Source organism: Aspergillus saccharolyticus (genome assembly GCF_003184585.1).
Source record: "Aspergillus saccharolyticus JOP 1030-1 unplaced genomic scaffold BP01scaffold_5, whole genome shotgun sequence".
Taxonomy (NCBI): Eukaryota; Fungi; Ascomycota; class Eurotiomycetes; order Eurotiales; family Aspergillaceae; genus Aspergillus; species Aspergillus saccharolyticus.
Window position 1 is genome coordinate 637,505 of NW_020290615.1, and position 17,179 is coordinate 654,683.

The 17,179-nt window shown below is 49.8% G+C and overlaps 7 protein-coding genes across 7 annotated transcripts; 1 reads left to right on the plus strand and 6 right to left on the minus strand.

Moving 5' to 3' along the window:
• Nucleotides 1-413: 413 nt before the first annotated feature.
• BP01DRAFT_354016 (uncharacterized protein) lies at nucleotides 414-3,891 on the minus strand. The gene is made up of 6 exons (XM_025574325.1): nucleotides 3,411-3,891; nucleotides 3,319-3,326; nucleotides 3,195-3,243; nucleotides 2,321-3,138; nucleotides 1,531-2,267; nucleotides 414-1,476 (listed from the first exon to the last, which is right to left on the minus strand). The coding sequence occupies exons 1-6, from the start codon at nucleotides 3,507-3,509 to the stop codon at nucleotides 542-544; spliced, it is 2,646 nt and encodes an 881-aa protein (XP_025434156.1). The 5' UTR covers nucleotides 3,510-3,891; the 3' UTR covers nucleotides 414-541.
• A 176-nt stretch (nucleotides 3,892-4,067) lies between these two features.
• BP01DRAFT_421275 (MMtag domain-containing protein) lies at nucleotides 4,068-4,974 on the plus strand (the record flags this gene model as incomplete). The annotated part of the gene is made up of 3 exons (XM_025579504.1): nucleotides 4,068-4,149; nucleotides 4,235-4,563; nucleotides 4,604-4,974. The coding sequence occupies exons 1-3, from the start codon at nucleotides 4,112-4,114 to the stop codon at nucleotides 4,972-4,974; spliced, it is 738 nt and encodes a 245-aa protein (XP_025434157.1). The 5' UTR covers nucleotides 4,068-4,111.
• A 41-nt stretch (nucleotides 4,975-5,015) lies between these two features.
• cwh41 (mannosyl-oligosaccharide glucosidase) lies at nucleotides 5,016-7,938 on the minus strand. Its single transcript, XM_025574326.1, has 7 exons — nucleotides 7,610-7,938; nucleotides 7,061-7,540; nucleotides 6,844-7,001; nucleotides 6,749-6,794; nucleotides 6,316-6,694; nucleotides 5,359-6,268; nucleotides 5,016-5,293 (listed from the first exon to the last, which is right to left on the minus strand). Exons 1-7 carry the CDS (start codon nucleotides 7,854-7,856, stop codon nucleotides 5,045-5,047), a joined length of 2,469 nt encoding a protein of 822 aa, XP_025434158.1. The 5' UTR covers nucleotides 7,857-7,938; the 3' UTR covers nucleotides 5,016-5,044.
• Nucleotides 7,939-8,132: 194 nt separating this feature from the next.
• BP01DRAFT_354019 (NAD(P)/FAD-dependent oxidoreductase) lies at nucleotides 8,133-9,551 on the minus strand. The gene is made up of 2 exons (XM_025574327.1): nucleotides 9,436-9,551; nucleotides 8,133-9,368 (listed from the first exon to the last, which is right to left on the minus strand). The coding sequence occupies exons 1-2, from the start codon at nucleotides 9,473-9,475 to the stop codon at nucleotides 8,176-8,178; spliced, it is 1,233 nt and encodes a 410-aa protein (XP_025434159.1). The 5' UTR covers nucleotides 9,476-9,551; the 3' UTR covers nucleotides 8,133-8,175.
• A 154-nt stretch (nucleotides 9,552-9,705) lies between these two features.
• Nucleotides 9,706-10,960, minus strand: BP01DRAFT_421278 (SNUT3/LISCH7 family protein). Its single transcript, XM_025579505.1, has 2 exons — nucleotides 10,388-10,960; nucleotides 9,706-10,328 (listed from the first exon to the last, which is right to left on the minus strand). Exons 1-2 carry the CDS (start codon nucleotides 10,704-10,706, stop codon nucleotides 9,934-9,936), a joined length of 714 nt encoding a protein of 237 aa, XP_025434160.1. The 5' UTR covers nucleotides 10,707-10,960; the 3' UTR covers nucleotides 9,706-9,933.
• Nucleotides 10,961-11,696: 736 nt separating this feature from the next.
• BP01DRAFT_389463 (MFS transporter) lies at nucleotides 11,697-13,685 on the minus strand. The gene is made up of 4 exons (XM_025577925.1): nucleotides 13,209-13,685; nucleotides 12,439-13,136; nucleotides 12,171-12,375; nucleotides 11,697-12,094 (listed from the first exon to the last, which is right to left on the minus strand). Exons 1-4 carry the CDS (start codon nucleotides 13,435-13,437, stop codon nucleotides 11,784-11,786), a joined length of 1,443 nt encoding a protein of 480 aa, XP_025434161.1. The 5' UTR covers nucleotides 13,438-13,685; the 3' UTR covers nucleotides 11,697-11,783.
• Nucleotides 13,686-15,054: 1,369 nt separating this feature from the next.
• Nucleotides 15,055-16,821, minus strand: BP01DRAFT_421280 (M13 family metallopeptidase N-terminal domain-containing protein; the record flags this gene model as incomplete). Its single annotated transcript, XM_025579506.1, has 5 exons — nucleotides 15,055-15,383; nucleotides 15,438-15,623; nucleotides 15,654-16,020; nucleotides 16,276-16,604; nucleotides 16,722-16,821. The coding sequence occupies 5 exons, from the start codon at nucleotides 16,819-16,821 to the stop codon at nucleotides 15,154-15,156; spliced, it is 1,212 nt and encodes a 403-aa protein (XP_025434162.1). The 3' UTR covers nucleotides 15,055-15,153.
• Between the last annotated feature and the right edge of the window lie 358 nt (nucleotides 16,822-17,179).

The following is a 17,179-nucleotide window of genomic DNA, read 5'->3' on the forward strand; positions in this document are numbered from 1 at the left end:
CGCATGACTGGACTGAGTCATTTGGGTCAAACATATCACATGATATATTCTTAAAGGAGATAGAATTTCTGGAAGAGAACAGGAGATTCTGTTTTGCTAACGGATCAGGATCCAGACAGGAATGCTTGTCTTGTAAGATTGTGAGCGGAAGGTGATCAGGTGGAAAAAGAAAAAAAAGAGATTCCTGGGTCCGAGCAAGACCTAAAAGCAAACCGCCTTTCGTCACGGTAGTTGAAGTTAACGGCTATGAGTTCCCGGCGAATAGATTCCAGTACGGATTGGGTAGCGGTTTTTGTTTGCTAAACCTTACGGTAATGTCACTCCAAGCAATGCGGTTACACATAATGTCTTGAACTAGCAAGAAAGAACTCTATCATGCTTAACCCTAGCAACGTAAGCCAGCACATATCTACCAGGAATCTAGCCAACTGACGTTGAGACGCATCCCTGACACGAGATTCAGGCACAAACCATTCCATTGGTCTCTCTTTGTGGGTATATAGACAAGACAGGCTGCCAGAATACACTGCAGAGAACTAGGCTACACAATCAAAATCGCCTCTTCATCCTCTTCCCCCGGACCACCATTCTCTCCCGCGGTGTTCCAGGTGTACCAGAACTCGTAGCTCATCACCGTATGATCAGCGTACATCAGTATCAATCGATATCGTCGGGAAGGATTCCACCCTCGCCAGCTTTCTTCGGGATGATAGGCCCGGGTGGCAAGAGCGTGGCACTCTGGAAGAGTAAAGGGTGTGGTGGACGAGGACTTGGATGGTCGTTGGGTGGAAGACGAGCTTGAATGAACGGAAGCTGAGGGTTTTTGGAAGTCTGAGGGCGGGATGAAGGCATCGTGGACGAGCGAGATAGACGGACGTGGTTCGTGTCCTTTAACACCGGACCATTTCCTAGCCGTGTGGGCATGGTAAGAAGGTCGTGCAGGGAATGCTGGGTTTCTTCTAGACGACTGCGCTTGGCTCTCTCGTGTGTCGATGACTGGAGTAGCATCTAGCGGCTCTTCACTCATGCCGGGACCAGTATACTTATACCGAAACGTGAAGTCATCATTCCTCACGTCCCGTGGAATATAAGGCACGTCAGGAGGTACCTCAAACCCCTGCACCGGACCGACGGTCATACCCAACAGGGGAATCAAAGGACGATCGCCATACTTTTCCTGATGCTCGAAAGGGACAATCCAGTCTACACGGAAAGAATGTCCGATTACCTCGGACTCAGTGAGAGCAATTATGGCCGCACGACCCTTTTGCGATGCTGCAACGACAATCCCATGCTCGGGTACATATTTTACCATGTTGAAGCGGTCACAGGAGCGAATAGAGACGATGGGGTGTGTGAAGGGCTGCCGGAGAGGTTCCCCGCAGACGACCTTGGCATGGGTTGCAAAAGGGTGAGGAATAAGCCGAATGTCGGTTTGAGAGAAATGAAGGATAGGAAAATTGGAGTTCATGGGGGCTGCGCAAAATTAGCGGTTGTATTTGGCTTAGGGACTGAAGAGGTCCGACTTACGGTCAAGGATTTGAAATCTAGCTGCCATGGCGGACGCTTCGTCTGCCTCGGACTCGTCCAATCTAGCATAATACCGCTCAGTGTGCCAGTCTTCTTCGGAATCCGAGTAGTCTTCCATATCATCATCACTGTATTCGGCTCCAGGAGCATCGCCGCCGAGTGCTTCGAGTAGCGCGAACTGGAGGAATTCCGGCGTTGTCAACGGGGCTTGACCGGGAGGAAGAGGCGTGCCATCAATCTGCTGCCCCTGATTATCAGGAAGCCCAGTACTCATTTCGGTGTCAGACATGCTATCCAGGCTCGTGTTGTCCTCAAATATAGAGCTATTCACGGCCCGGTAGCTGGACGTACCAGCCGGGTCCACGGCTCGAACGACCGCGGACGGGTTATCAGGCCGCCGAAGCTCTGCTGTCAGGTCGTCACTCTGCATTTCTCGTAGTCTCCATCGCGAGCCATCAAAGATAACGTTTCGCGTAGCATCGTTTGGTTTGTTGATGCGACATTCTGGTCCCAAAATATCAGGAAGAAGCGTTTGCTCCGGCTCAATCCTAGGCGCAGGCGGGAAATAGTTGTATATTTGAGAAGCCTTCGAGATCTTACTATTGACTCTAGTCAAGTCGTATACCATTTGTCCATTTTTCAGGCGGCGTTGGAGGGACCCGCCACACGCTTCTTCCGGAGACTTGAGCAGATGAAAGCTCCGAGGATCTAGAGCGAGTACCGCCCAACCACGATCTCTGTTCCAACTATCAGTGACAGCCAAAACCGGGGATGTAGGTCACCTGCTTACTCTAGGTGCATAGACTCTGGGAATGACCTGAACGACACATCGTTGAAATGGTAGACATTGAACGGGCCGAGGCTTTCCCAGGTTTTCCACACGAGAAGCTTGTTGTCAATGTCCGTACTGACCATCCACATTCCATTCGGGTCCAGGTCACAATTTAGAAAGGCAACCGAGGGAATATTGGCAAAATGACCCGTGTATGTCAATCTGATATTCCGAGTTCGATGCTTGTGCGGCATCAGCTGCCGTAGCTGGGCCAATTGCTCCCCGCTTTTGATGTGCAACCAGGTCTGACCGTAGTCGGCAAGATCATCTGCTTCCTCGGGGCCGCAATCAGACTCGCTACTCTTGTCCGAAGAAGAATCAACCAGAGCGAATGCGAAAATAGTGACAAGGCCTGTATTTGCAGTCACAGCAATGAGACGGGCGAACTTATGGATAGCCAAGCCCCAGGCGCTAGCTTCGACGTATTCAGCGAAGAACGGGTCCACCTGGGAACCATCAATGGGTCGACTTTCATTAGTCTTCATGGCTCGCTTCAAGGCCGAATAAACGGCCTCCACCCGGTAGCCGCAGACATTTCCAGAGTCGGTTACAAGCAGCAAGACCTCTTCTCGACCCAGATCCTCAACGAGGATGTTGTTGATTGCGTGAGGGGACGACGGTAGGATATAGCCTTCAGCATAGGGCTCCCGCATGACCGGAGTGATAATCATCTCAGGCCGGTTGCCTAGGGTCTGATAAAACCCCACCGGCTGCCAGACATAAATTTGATGGTTGTAGGCGACAAATAACAAGTTGCGACGCTGCGACAGCGCAATCTTTCCACCAAGAATTAGCGACCCAACTGGACGGTGCAACAACGTTAATAACCTACCAGGTTGTTTCTCCATGTCGCGGTTTGAGGAGGGAAAGTATCAGTTGCACTGTGAGCTTGTTCAGTCTCGGCTCAGCCGTGGCACCATGCCAGGATTTGGGGTTCTTGGAAATCAAATACGTACGTAGAATACTAAAGTGGGTGATCAGTATCCAGATTAATAACTACTGACTGGAGATTACGGGTTGAGGTACGAGGTAAGAGATTAGCACGTACTCTATCTGCCCCTTTCTCCACATTCAGGGGTCTAAGTTGCAAACCCTCTCGTGAACGGGCCTTGGGTGATTTGTTGCCGGGATCGCTACTGAACGCCATTCTGGTGACGCAACACACAGATTGTGGTGACACTCGAGACCGCTGAGAGCAGACACTAAATAAGCGTCAAAGCGAGTCTCTGGGGCGTGCCACCATCCGCGTGAAAAGTAGAGAGTGGTCGAGTGGATCGGAGTGAGACGACAATAATAAGTGCGGACAGAAACTGTCAATCGTAGCAAAAGAAGCCGAGAAGGAATTGGATTGAGTCCCCGGTGACATCACACGGAGGAGAAATGCTTCAGGCTCTTGCGACTCCGTGTCATGAGGCTTGAGCATACTCGAAAATGCTGCGGAACGCACAGAGAAACAAGAATGAAGCTTCTCTCTGAAAGATACTACCTAAGTTAAGAAGATAGGTACATGCATCATTCGACCGGAAGTGGTTTCGCGCTTGTTGCATTTGAACAAGTCTAGTCTAGTTGAATGTTACCAGTCGATTATGAAGTCAGCCAATCCAACCCCACCATGATTCGCCGCCTCAGGCTGGATACTGCGCACGTGCCACCCAGTGATCGCCCGCCGCTTCTCTCTTTGCCTAAACCAACTGGTAACTTACAATTAACAGAAGGAGTTTTGGTGCATCAATCAAAACCTCCACCATAATGGATTTGGTCGCAGGTGTACGCAAGGAAGGCAGCCGGTATGTACAGTTCCAACTCTCCCCAGACCCTTGCACCATGTTCAAACGAACAGCTGAAACGCATACTAATATCTCATCTTGCCAGCGGCGGCCGCGGCGATTTCAAATGGTCCGACGTCAAGGACTCCTCGCACCGCGAGAACTACCTGGGCCACTCTCTCATGGCCCCCGTCGGTCGCTGGCAACAGGGCAGGGATTTGACGTGGTACGCTAAAGGCGATGCAGGCGATGAAGATCAAGCAAGGAAGGAGCGTGAGGAGAAACAACGTGTCAAAGAAGCCGAGGAAGAAGCAATGGCGCGGGCTCTGGGTCTACCCATCCCAGCCAAGGCGTCAGAAAATGCCAACTTGACCCCACTTGGTGGCCCGTCAGGAGCGGAGGATAGGGAAGCTGACGAGGCTAGAAGGGGAAATGGTTACGGTCCATCTCGGGATGATGTTGACCCGCGCTTCAGTCGCAGACGGCGAGGCGGACACAGCCGGAGCCCAGGCAGAGATCGCAGGCGGGATCGGGCAACTGAAAGGGATAGAGATAGGGATAGAGATAGGGAACGGGAACGCAAGCACCGCAGACACCGGGACGAAAGTGACCGGAATCATCGGAGTCACCGACACAGATCGCGATCAAGGTCGCGCGATCGAGACCACGGAAGAAGGCGATCACGCTCACGCTCGCGAAGTCAAGATAGAATACGCGACAATTACAGGCACCGTCGAGAGGATCGTCATCGCGCAGATCCAAGAGACAAGGAACACTCTGACCGTCGGCGCCGTTGAACATGGAATCTACTCGCATCCAGGGAGTCTGGAGTTTGGGTACAAGTAAGAGTGTACAATACTTCGCAAAGCTTGTTATCTAGTGTGTATCGCCTCAAGATAACTTCACCGGCCTATGTTCACAGTTCGTCGTGGCCCTCTGCTCCGCTGGCGGGAAGATCGGGCATGGACATGATCTTTACAACCATACTTGTCCAGCCGGTGAAATGCTGTGTCCGCTGGCCTTGTCCAGTCTCAGGGTTGTATTGCTCCCAAGCAAATCCAGTTGCCTTCCACTGTCTGAAGACATTCTCGACCAAGTTCTTTCGCAGGTTGGAATACAGCTCACGGGCTTGTTCACTATGAGGACCGGGTTTGATTGCAACATCCTGTGCGCAATTGTCAGCCTCATCTATCATTTCACTATCATTTCAAATCGGTGACCATGACTTACATAGAGATTCTTGACCACGAGATAGTTGATATTAACCCAGATGGGACTTCTCCAATAGTTCTCATCGGTGCCATAGAACTCATCCTTCTTGCTCAAACTTCGGATACCGAAGTCACTCCAGAGTTCTTCCGGGTTGCCAATGAGATCCAAAACAGCCTTCAAGCGAGGGCTATCAGTGCCCAGCATTCCAGTCAGGAACGGGAAGATTGAAATGTAGCCCTTATGACACACATGAACACTCTCCTCGTATTCGTCGATCGTGGCATCGCAGTACGTCTGCGCGTCGTCGTCCCAGTGCAAATCATCAATGTTGCGCTCAATAGCGATCTCGTAGTTCTTGAATTCTTCGGCATCTTCTGTGTTTCCAAGAGCTTCGGCGATACGACGAATGGCTCTGGTCATCATGCCCATCCAACTGATCAAATCGACATGCAGCTCACCAGGGTGAGGAGGCTGAGGCCGCGGGTAATCATCCAAACCGGAGGTCAAAATGTGCTGAACTGATCGTCCCCGCCAGCGGTACGCTTCCTTGGTAGAGAATGCTTCCCTGTCGTAGGACTTGATGTCTCCAAACTGAGTATTTCTGTACCACGAGTAATGCTTCTTGAGTAGAGGGTAAATCGAGCGCATATAAGCGTCACCCAACTCCGGAGTCTCTACGAAAGCCGAGTTAAGTCCCTCCGTGATCTCATAGTCAGTTGGCTGGTTGACGGAAGCGTTCTTCCTGGCATCGAGTTTTTCGATGAAAGCCTCCAGAATGATGAAGAGTGTCGGGGGATTGGCATAATGAGGATATTGAATAGTGAACTCTGGCGGGACTTTGCTACGAGCCTCCGAGCCGAGAATCTGCTCTCGAGCAATCCAACCATCCTCATCCATAAGGTTGAACCAGCTCTTAACAATCTCAAGACTTATTCATGTTAGCAGCGTACAGTTAGAGGGTTCCTGGGTACATACGCTAGATCCATGTCCCAATCAACAACAGGAATCAGGTGGAAACCCTCGTCCCAGAGAAAGCCTCTAGGGAAGAAGGGGCGGGAAGGGACGCAAGTAAAGAGGCTCTTAGGTCCTTCGAGGACTGGACGAGCACGCGTACGGGCTTCTGCGGTCTCTTCCCAGAAGCCCTCATTCTCCTCGTCGTACTCAGGTGCCTCGGATCGATCAACAATGTCTGTACCATGAAAGTAACCAATTCCACCAACAAGGTTGGACAACATTGACTTGGAGAACTGCAAATATTCTGCTGTGTCAAAGGGAGCTTGCGGGGGATGGATTTGGTTGAATCTATCAGAGAAAGCGAGAGATGCAGTGTTGATCTGCTCAGTCAGGATATCCGCTAGTTGGATAGTTAGCTGGTAGCCATAGCAATTGGTGGGCCTGGTCTTCTCACATGTCAAAGGTAGTGGTGCGGATCCAGATGAGAAAAGGATATCGAACTGTGTTCAATTAGACACTGGCCATCAAAGGTCCTAACATGTACTTTACCTCAAATGACCCCTTAAAGACCTTCTGCACAAGATGGATGTTGCCATCACCGGGTTGATTCTTAATAGTGAATAGTTGGGAAGCAGGCGGAGGGTTCTCCTGGCCATGCTTCTCGATAGCAGCATCGACCTCTTCCTTCATTTGGGAAAACAAGATCACTGCCATCGTATTAGTACTTTATTCCTCTATGCAGCGGTTCATCAAAGGCAAGATTTACCTTTGGTCTGCCAGAGCTGTTCCGGGTTTAGAGCCAAGCTGGAGACCAATGTACGGTCCAGGGGCTTCTCATCGTAGGACGGGTGGTCATTCTCCGGGTGATCATTGCTTCCAGGGCCAGCAGTAACATCAATGGAGAATGCTCCAAGATCCGATGTATAGCCAGTAAGCTTCACATCACCTTCGAAACCGCGGGGGTCCTCGGATTCGATGGTCACGCCCAGATTTCCGAGTCCCTCCATTCCCGTATAGAAAACAACCGTTGTAGACTGGTCGGGGGAGCCGTTCTCGCGGGGCACACCTTTCACTCGAGCAGCCCAGCTGCCTCCGTGCTGTCCACCGGGGACCTTGATGAAATTAATTGTCATGTCGAGAGCATTGCCTTCGTCGTGGATCGTCTGGCGGCCACCCTTCCGGATATCGTACTCGTCCCAGCCGTAGCCGGCCATTCCCTCATTTTGTTCGCATGTGTGCCTAAAGTCTTTGGAGCTTGTCAGTACATATGTGCTCCGATTGCCCTTCGTGATGACAATATGTCGCCGCGACTTACTCTGCTGCGCCGTGGCATAATTGTCCACATTGGCCCACATCAACCCGGCAAACAAGCTGTTAGGAATACGAGGGCGAACGCCAAAGTACAGATTCGGCTTGTAAGGACCCCATAGTAGAGACTGATTGTTGGCTCTTGCAACCTCGTTGGTCAAGACTGATAAATCATCTGCAGGAGCTTGGTCGGAGAGCACCGCAGCGGCATTGAGTAACGGCGCTAGCAGCAATGGAAGTTTGGAGAGATGCATTTTCTCAGAAAACCATCAAAGAAATATAGACAAGTCTCACTAATGAGGATTGATCATGGGAAGAAGCCTAAGTCGTTGAAGCTTCCCCCGGTTGAGTGGTGGTACAAAGTACAGATTTACTACGAAGTTATCTGTCATTTAATCCGCAGACGCAATCGGCCGCTCTTCCGCTCCGCAAATTACGTGGCCCAAGCTCCGCAATGCCGCGGCCGCTCACCCAAGGTACAATACCTGCGCTAGTGCTGTACAAGAGCTACGCATCTACGAAAAAGACAGCCACAGTATCAACTTTATTCGGCTTCTATCTATATTACCTCCTTCAAAAATATGCTCTAGGGTCAAGCGCTTTAATGCGTGCACTTTTAGCCTCTCCATCGAAGACGAACTCGCTGATGAGTTTACCAGTTCCAGGTGCATTCTGGATACCCCAGCAAGTGTGGCCAGCTGCCAGATACAACCCCTTCGTACCTGTATGGCCAATCATTGGGCCCCCGCGTGCAGCGGCCACATTTGGCAGATAGCAAGCCTGTCGCGCACAAATCTCTCCATTGCGAAGGCGATCAGATATACTGCCAACCTGTTTGATTATCTCTTGGCATCGCACGTCATCCACCTCGACTTCGGCGGACGTTGGAGGCAGAGGAACAGTTTGATCGCCCTCGCCGCAAGCGTAGACAGTATCGTCCGGTCGAGCATAGATTTCTGGACTCGCAACATTCGGACGCGAGGGCTTGCTTGGATCAAAGTTGGCCGGTAATGCAATGCTGGTGAAAAGCGTATATGCGCTGACCGGTTGTTCGGGACGGATCACAACACTGTGGGCACGAGTTGCCGTGATGGGTGCTTTTGGCAAGACAGTTCTAGTCCAGGGGCCGGCAGCAACGATGACATCTGTTGCAGAGATAGTTTGCGACTCCCCGGACGTCTTATCAGTATAGGTCACCGACTGGACGGCAGCGTCAGAGTAGTTGATGCCAGTAACAGAGCCCAGGGTGATCTTTGCGCCACTTTCCTCGGCTAGTTTCGCGATGGAAGTGGTGAACAGATAGGGATGAACTTGAGCTGTCTCTCCGGGATCGCTCATACTCTCATAGCCTCTCACGAGCTCAGGCTCAACCCAGTCTAAGTCCTTCGGGACGCGGGCAGACTTCAGCTTCTCTAAGGCAGCAGCGCTTCGCTTCTGAAGCGACACAGACTCTTTCGACTCGCTTCCGCCTTTCTCTTTCTTTTCAGGCAATTGTCGACCATCAATGATGAGCTGGCCACAATTGACTTCTCGGTAACCCCATCGGTCTTTGCCATTGTGCTCCTTGGCCAGATCAGCATGTAACTTGTAACTCAGCGGCACGATGCTGCTTGGATATGCCCACAAGGCCAGCAAACCACCGGCTTTTCCCGATGCTCCTCCTGCAATCTCAGTAGCTTCGATGAGAGTGACCGAATGGCGTGATGGATCAAAGGACGGATGGCGCGTTAAGTAGTAAGCCGAACAGCATCCGACAATACCACCACCTAGGAACGAAGTGTTAGCGAGCACCTTCGGTCATGCGGGGTAGAACTGCTGAAGCAATCAACATACCCACAATGACAATCTCACGGCGTTCACTGCTAGCAGACATTTTGCGATACGGCGCAAGTCGCGAGCCTATAGTTCTTAGCGAAGCCACGATGGCGATTGCGTCGCAAGAAGTTGTGTGGTTCAGGGGAGAGAACCAGAAGAGGGGAAGGAGGGGCAAATTGACATTGAAAAGCACGCACATACGTCACTCCGGTCATGTGTCTCCGAACGCCTACTGGAGGCTGCTAAGAGCCTTGAATTGCTTGATACCTGGTTCGGTCTGAGAGAATGCAGGCAGAATTTCATGATATTTATGCGCCTGTTTCCTTAAGTTTGAAAAAAGCAAAGGCCACCCGTAGTCGTACTCCATCAATGCATTTTGCGGCAAACCCATGAGGAACAAAAACAATGATATCACCCAATAAAAAAAAAGATAACAAGAAGATGAAAAGACACGAATGAGAAAATGGCTTGTAATGGGCAGGCCACAAAGCCTGGAGAAGAGTAGATTTTGTGAAGTCACTGCCGCGATGGACTGAGTGGTCGGTTGAATCCTCCTACACGGTTCATGTACTGTCTGTACTCCGTTTTCTTCTCTTTCCTGACCCCATAGACATTATTACCAGGAACCTTAGTATTTTTCGTACTTCGGAACCTTGTGAAGCCCATGCTCCGACGCATCATCGCTTCGAACTCGTCCTCGTCGGCGGGTTCGTCGATGTCCATTTCGGTCACGCCATGAGGCCGGTTGTGTCGCGATTTCGTATCCACAACATCATTTGACTGTGTTCGGGGATCTTTGCGATCGGTGTTGCGGTCCCCTCGAGGACCTCTGGGTGGCGTCCTGGATCTGTCTCTGTTGCCATTTCGGATAGGGGACCGCGATCGATATCTGTCCCCTTTCAATGGGTATCCTGGGGAGAAGTATGTTAGAAGATTGCACTAGCCCAACGAATTCCAGCGAGCCGCATACCTCGTCTATCATGGTACCTCTCCCTGCTGACGCTCCTCTCCCTTGTACCTCGTCCATCTCTGTCTCTGTCTCTGCGGTCGCGGTCCCGGCGATCTCCTGACCTGCTCCTATCACGCCGTCTATCTCTCCTATCCCTCGAGCGAGAACGGTATCTTCGATCATCTCTAGGTCCATCGCGCCGGACGTGCTCCTTTCCATGCTCCCGCCGCGGACTTCTGGTGTAATCTAGCTCTGGCTCGGGCGATCTTGTTCTCCTGTCTTGATCCCACATTGTAGAACTATCGGGTCTCCGTGCGCGTTTTGTTGAAGGCTCTGCCATTTCTTTAGTGTCTGTGGATCTGACCTCGAGATAGTGGTATGCGCCAAAAAGACGGGTAAACTTGTGTTGTGAAGTTGAGGCGTGAGGTTTTGTTCCCGCGGCGATTTATGACGGTCACGGGATATGGTAAGATGGCTGGTGGGAAGGCTTCAATGAAGGTCATTTCATGATGGTAGTCATATCAAAGCGGTTATCAATTGCATGTAATTGAGCGGGTTGAAGCACGCACGAGCTAGTTCCAGGCAATGGGACTTGGTGACTGACTCCAGAACACCAAAGCTCAAAGCGTGAAGTGTTACGGTCGCCGGTTAGCACCAATGGCGCGGCCGGCTCTTAGGAGGCGACAGTGCCAGCATTTGTCCTCTTGTGCATCCGTTAGATCAGTAGCACCAGCTTATTAAATGAATTTGGTGAGGAATCAGTATAGCCTATGTTACACTACTGACCGGCTGGAAAATGTGGGATATGTTTTGCAATTCATGGTAGATTCCCAAACCAGCAGATACTAAGACCTGATGCTTGACTGTCAAGATGAACTACTATATAACTAACGAACTGGATTGCTGCGGAAATCGAGCGAGTGTTCATTGGGCGAAATAAAAAAAAAAAATCTTCCCGGTGAACACCATGGCTGGGTTTCAAGTTGGTGGCTGCGTATATTGTTTTGGCACTGGGGGCAGATCGAGAAGAAGAGTGCGAGGTTTCGAGCTGCTGGCACGGGGCGGGTTTCTTGTCTCGGGCTTCTAGTAGTTGTTTTTTAGAGTGAGACTCGTGTACTTGGCATATTCCTGCAGAAATTGAGTCAATTTCCCTTTCTACTCAAGTCTTACTTCGTGCTGTTTTTGTGACGAAGTAGTCCTGACTGACTATCATGTAAACAGAGGATCTTGAATAGTTCTATATTAATCTACATTGCGGACATATATATATATATGACAAAGTATGAACCTAGAATACTATCTTACTAGAACAGAGATCTAGTACCGCTCCCGGTAGGTTGCGACATTATAACCAGATAATTCGAGATCCTCCTGTCCGGCAAAATGAGTCTTCTGATGTGCTTCTGAATGGTGTCGCTTAGAGTGTCCCAAAACCAGGCTCTGGCACAAGCTCGTAGTCCTGACGGGGTCTGATTGCCAAGAAGGTAGGCAAGGTCAAAGCCGCCAGGATGGCTGCCAAGACGAAGGGAAACCCTGTGTACTCGATTCCGAATCGCAGGCCGAAAGTAAAAACACTGGAATAGATTGGACCGGCTAAAGAGGTACTCATGACGTGGAGAACAGTAAAGACGGAGTAGACCACGCCGAGATTCTCTGGCGTAATCACCATTGTCACAAGAGACCGGAGGGCCGCTTGTAGACCCCCAGCAGTCGACATGAGTATAACCCCTAGCGGGCGTCTGTTAGCCGTTGACTGGATCTGCCGTGCATGGCTCACGCATGCACAGGAAACATTTTAACATACCTATAACGGTGCCTGAGATGGAAAATCCAAGCCCAAGTAGCATCGCGCCCAGGCTAAGCATCATTGCGCTAAATACGGCGATAGTGTAATCAGTGAAATACGCATTCATTCCAGAACGAGCCAGCAGTAGACGGCTGGCATAGGGGAGCAGAGCTATAAGACATATGAATTGAATAGCCTCTCCCAGCGCCCATAAATAGTTCGCCTGGAGTTTCACTTTCGTCAGGAGAAAAAAACTAGAAAGAAAAAGTCAAGGACTTTGACATACCTGAGCAAAATCCCAGCCGTAACGCTCTGAAATGTAAAGCAAGAGCACCATCGGAAGCGAGTCTTCACCAAGCTGGCTCAGAAATGACAGGCTTAGGAGCACAATGAGCGGGGGGTTGAAAAAGATCATTTTTAATCCTGTGTGCATCTGCTTTGAAAGCTCTCTCAACCGAGACTGTATAGTGTCGGCAACCGTCGTGTCAAGGGAGCCATTCTGCAGGTGCGTGCTATTTGTTTCGGATAGACGCTCTTCCTCAGTTCTCAGAGAGGCATCCCCATCCACTTTCCTCTGGTCGATCGGGTTCGGCTCTCGAGGTGCGGCGAACACAGCTAGGAAAATACAGAGTAGTCCCAGAGCCCAGGGCAACCAAACATCACGGCTCATAAGAAATGAACTGACAATCTGGGCCAGGAGGGCGGCTGCAATTCCAGTTGCGCGAATCACAAAGAATGTAGTCGTCCGCTGTTCCTCTGTAGTGACTGCTGCCGCTATTAAATGAAGCATTGTGGTGATGATAGCTGGGCCGCCGCCGAGCACTTCAAACATCGGAGCCCAAAGAATAAGACGAATTGGAGCTGAATAGGAGCATATGAGGTAGCTCCATGACTCCTCGAAACATACGCCCAGTAATGCCAATTTTAGAGCCGTACCGCGTCCATAGCGCTCAGCAAATATACTCCACGGGATCACAAGAATTGCTGTTCAAGGCGAGGCAACCCATTAGCACCAGTATCGACAGAAGACAATATAGGAGCCAAATGAGAATTTACTGGGCAATGCCCCCAACAGTCTCTCTGTTCCTTTGAGAAAGGCTAATTCCTCTTGCACTCGGTTGTTCTTGCATTCGGTCAGGGGCTGGTTAAATTGATTACAAATAATGCTTTCGTAGATCTGGGTTCGTGGAGCCTGTTGGATGTTTTCCCCAAGGAAAAACAGGAAGGCCGTAAAAAAGAGTGATAGAAGCACACATTTTGGTCGCCTCGAATAAACGGAACTCATTTTGTTCGGATGTATAGATCTTAAATAGGGGTGTAATGAGTGATTCGATGGCTCAGTAGTTAACTATAATAGAGAGAAAGATAGGAGGCGTAAAGAGAGGAGAACTGGCCTTGGCATAGGGACCGTAAGGTGTCCGGTTAGTACCTTTCTTTGGGGGCTTATCTGAAACCAATCGGGTTAACCCTCGAAGACACGCATCTTGAAATCATATCTCAGAAGCAGTAAGCGGGGTTTGACATAATAACTAGTAGCATGAATTCAATATGAAAGTGGATACAACAACAAGATTGTTGCCAAGATAAGTCAAGTTTCCCGGCCCGATCCTTGTACCGCTAATGCCGCGATCCGGGCTAGAGAAGAACTCACAGGCGCCCTGAGCGCCGCTTAGTTTGGCCCACTGACCTTACCGCTTTAACCAGTGAGATTCAGCAACATTATCATTACAGTTTGATAAGGCCTATCGTTTATTTGTGTCGCATTACCACGGGGCAATTCGGGGCACACGCTCTGCGCAGTCTGCTCACATGTCAGCCGAGTACAATACGTATCATGTTGAAACTGAAATGTGCAATACTTTCATACAGCAAAGAGTACTTTTCGAAACGTGGGACACTCTGAGAAATCTCGCCTCTTTATATGTGAGCAGATTTCAGTTACGTTGGCCTTATTAGCTTACTTATTCTTGGTGTGAGCTATATCAATTGTACCGTTTGCCACTACTCAGACAAAGGTTCTTATTCAAGCTCAAGCTCAAGTCCCCAACTACTATCTCTAAGTGTTTTTGGTTTCAGCAAATTGCTCTTTAGACCATGGATCTTACTTCAGATAAGTCGGCCACAATGAGCGGGCCACAGGCACAATCGATGAGCATGATCCCTTTCTTCCTTTTGACAATTCCATATCTCCTGGTCCGAGAGAACGTCGTGCTTGTCGAAATACCGTCTCTTTGCCGATTCTAATTCACATCAGTCTTTTCACTTTGTGGGTGACGGCTACTTTCTTTGTCGTTCAGATGAACGCATGCGTCAATCATTGTCCAGCAAGTAATGTATACTGTGAGTGACGGGCCTCCCTGCTTTTGTTGCAATTCCAGAGGCCAAGTGAAGTCGGCTTTTTGGCAAGTGATTGACGACCCATAGCACCCGCAGAGAGTGCGATTGAGACGGAACCGCGTGTTTTCCAGGTGGAGATGGCTCCCGGAACTACTCCTGGAGGCAGTCCATATGCAGAACCACCACGCCCAGAATTGGACAAGGCATGGTCTCACCTTTTAGAATGTAAGTCTAACGCCAGCCGTGCAAGCGCTAAAGCTGTAAGACTACTTGGTGGGCTAAACAGTATCATCGGGTAATTCACGGATGAAGATTCCAACATTCGCTCAACGCTTGATGAGATGAACAAGATTGATCCGGCGAGAAAGGATGATGCCATAGCGCTTCCTGACGGGGGCTATTTTGGAACCCTCCAAGTGTGGCATGAATTGCATTGCGTGGTAGGTTGTTCTGCTATGCCATATCGCAATCCGCGTGACTTTTGACAAGATTTGATACATTAACAACCGACCCCCTGGGCAGAAACATCTTCACCGATTCATTTACGCAGAGACATACTTTCTGGAGCTCACAGATACCCAACTGGCGGACCGCCAACTTCACTTGGAACATTGTCTCGATACTTTGCGGCGGGGTATCATGTGTCGAGCGGATATAACGCCCATTACGATGCGCTGGGGTCATAAGCAGGCGATGCCACTGGGGTATGCGATCTCGATGCCCATCGAATTGGGTGTTTCCCGATGCTGCGAGTACGTGTTTCCTCCGACATCCAAAATGACTCTGAAATAATCTGCTTGAGTTTGTTTTGGATGTTGTATACAACATCCCGAGCGTAATCCTGATCTGTCTCACTCAGACGTTCCTGCACATAAGCTCGGCTCACAATCCAGCCTAGTGAGAGAGGTCAGTATACGACTATCGAGGAGAGGTACTCTTCCATCTCACCCAGGCTATCCCTGACATTTTGTACGCAGAATCTCCATCTTTCGCGCTCATACTCTGGGGTTTGCCCTGCAAGTTGCCGCAGGAAATCCTGCAGAGGTCGGAGAGAATCAGTCATAACATGACTATAGTACCTTTGAATGAGCTTCCAGGACAAATATGCCTGCATAATCTTTGGATCGGTTTGTCCTATAATCTTGGATTGCAGCACCAACTTACCCCTCGAAGGAACGAGAACTGGCATCAGGCGGGAAACATTGAGGTCCTTAAGTACTTCGTCGATGTCTAAATTGGGTATTAGACCTTTAAATTGGGCAAGGGACACAAGCTGGTCAGATGTGGACAAAAATGAGCCGGTGTCATCATCAGCAGCTATTCCAGCAATTCCAAATTCCAACCGTACAAAGGATTTGGCCATTTCAGGATCGAAAATAGATTCTGCGTTATTGATCTTCAATACTCTAAGGACCCTCTCCACGGTGCCGACATAGCCTTTCGCAAAGCCCGGGTCCAGGTAGTGGGCGCTGGAAGGCCAGTCCGAAGTCAAAGGACTGCTAAACGACAAAGTGTTTGTCCCGTGCGCCGCCTGTGTGAATGGTGTCGATTAAAGAGATTCTGAGAACCGTGACGAGTCGATGAGAGGTTACCTCGAGACAAATATCAATAAGCACTCTGACATCCACATCTAAAAGAAATCTTAGGAACGTGCTAGCCTTGTCGGCCAGGCATCATTCGAATTGTTCATATGCTCTGCCAAATGATTCAGGAGTTAATCTAATGGCTCGAAACTCTTTTGGAGAAGTATAGCTTCATTCGTACAAGCTGCGTAGCTGCTTCGTACTTTGCGCAAATTTGCAATGTAATTGTTCGCAGCGTAGGAGCCTTCCAATGCTTCATCTGTTTCAAGTATGGTTCGGATGAATTCCTCGCTGTGGTCCTGCATCACCGTCCTCGGGCCGATATTCGCCTGATCCGGTCGCATAGAGTGAAGCTGGCTCCAACCTCCGCAAACATACGAGTGAAGGTCAGTGCAGGGATCTGTCAAGGCACTTTCACTGGTAATACCCTGGAGAAGTTCTGCTGAGACTTGGTAGCAAGCCTCCGACTTACAAACCTCGTTGTTAGTAGCAAGACCTGGTAAAGGTAGGGTGGTCAGTCCAATATTCAAGACTATATCAAAATCCATAGCAGATCAGCGATATACCGAAGAGTAACCTGAATCAAGACACACAGCCGGAAATGAGCATTATACTAATCGCAGTCCAGAAAGAGCACAGCTTCACAGACAATCTGTGGACTCGTATATACACGATTCAGGCACCGACTCAATCTCATTGCCACTGCCTGTAATGATGACAGGGATGGGATAATATCTAGTTTCCACCATGATTACCTGCGTGCTTTTCAAAATAGGCGGAGGGGAAGGGCGAGTTTCTTCCTCGCAACAGCAGGATTTGGGCTCGTGATTGATAGATATATGCTTAGCATGGGGTTGTGCGGGGATTGCTCAGGTTAGTATGTATTTAGATAATCAAAAAAATCATTGAATTCCAAGCATGAATGATCAGTACAGTCATCCTAAGCTAGCGTACCGTACAGCCCATAGAAGGCCCATTGTCGAGCTGCCCTATCAATTGCCCTCGATAAGCCAGCGCTAAGGCTAATTAATGTAAACCTGGCAGTCCTGAGTTGACCAACCTATATGAACCAGGCCTTTGCCGGGATCACCTGTTAAGGTCGCTCGC

Excerpts from the sequence above, each read along its gene's own strand:
- BP01DRAFT_421278 (XM_025579505.1), bottom strand. The coding sequence starts at position 10,706 with ATGGCAGAGCCTTCAACAAAACGCGCACGGAGACCCGATAGTTCTACA. Across the intron at positions 10,329-10,387 it reads GAGGTACCATGATAGACGAG|GATACCCATTGAAAGGGGAC; the intron begins GTATGCGGCTCG and ends ACTTCTCCCCAG.
- BP01DRAFT_389463 (XM_025577925.1), bottom strand. The coding sequence starts at position 13,437 with ATGAGTTCCGTTTATTCGAGGCGACCAAAATGTGTGCTTCTATCACTC. Across the intron at positions 12,376-12,438 it reads ACGGCTGGGATTTTGCTCAG|GCGAACTATTTATGGGCGCT; the intron begins GTATGTCAAAGT and ends GTGAAACTCCAG. Across the intron at positions 12,095-12,170 it reads CATCTCAGGCACCGTTATAG|GGGTTATACTCATGTCGACT; the intron begins GTATGTTAAAAT and ends GACGCCCGCTAG.
- BP01DRAFT_354016 (XM_025574325.1), bottom strand. The coding sequence starts at position 3,509 with ATGGCGTTCAGTAGCGATCCCGGCAACAAATCACCCAAGGCCCGTTCA. Across the intron at positions 3,139-3,194 it reads CGACATGGAGAAACAACCTG|ATTGCGCTGTCGCAGCGTCG; the intron begins GTAGGTTATTAA and ends CTTGGTGGAAAG. Across the intron at positions 1,477-1,530 it reads TAGATTTCAAATCCTTGACC|CCCCCATGAACTCCAATTTT; the intron begins GTAAGTCGGACC and ends AATTTTGCGCAG.
- cwh41 (XM_025574326.1), bottom strand. The coding sequence starts at position 7,856 with ATGCATCTCTCCAAACTTCCATTGCTGCTAGCGCCGTTACTCAATGCC. Across the intron at positions 6,795-6,843 it reads TCTTTAAGGGGTCATTTGAG|TTCGATATCCTTTTCTCATC; the intron begins GTAAAGTACATG and ends AATTGAACACAG. Across the intron at positions 5,294-5,358 it reads TCGTGGTCAAGAATCTCTAT|GATGTTGCAATCAAACCCGG; the intron begins GTAAGTCATGGT and ends AATTGCGCACAG.
- BP01DRAFT_354019 (XM_025574327.1), bottom strand. The coding sequence starts at position 9,475 with ATGTCTGCTAGCAGTGAACGCCGTGAGATTGTCATTGTGG. Across the intron at positions 9,369-9,435 it reads CCGTGAGATTGTCATTGTGG|GTGGTGGTATTGTCGGATGC; the intron begins GTATGTTGATTG and ends CTTCGTTCCTAG.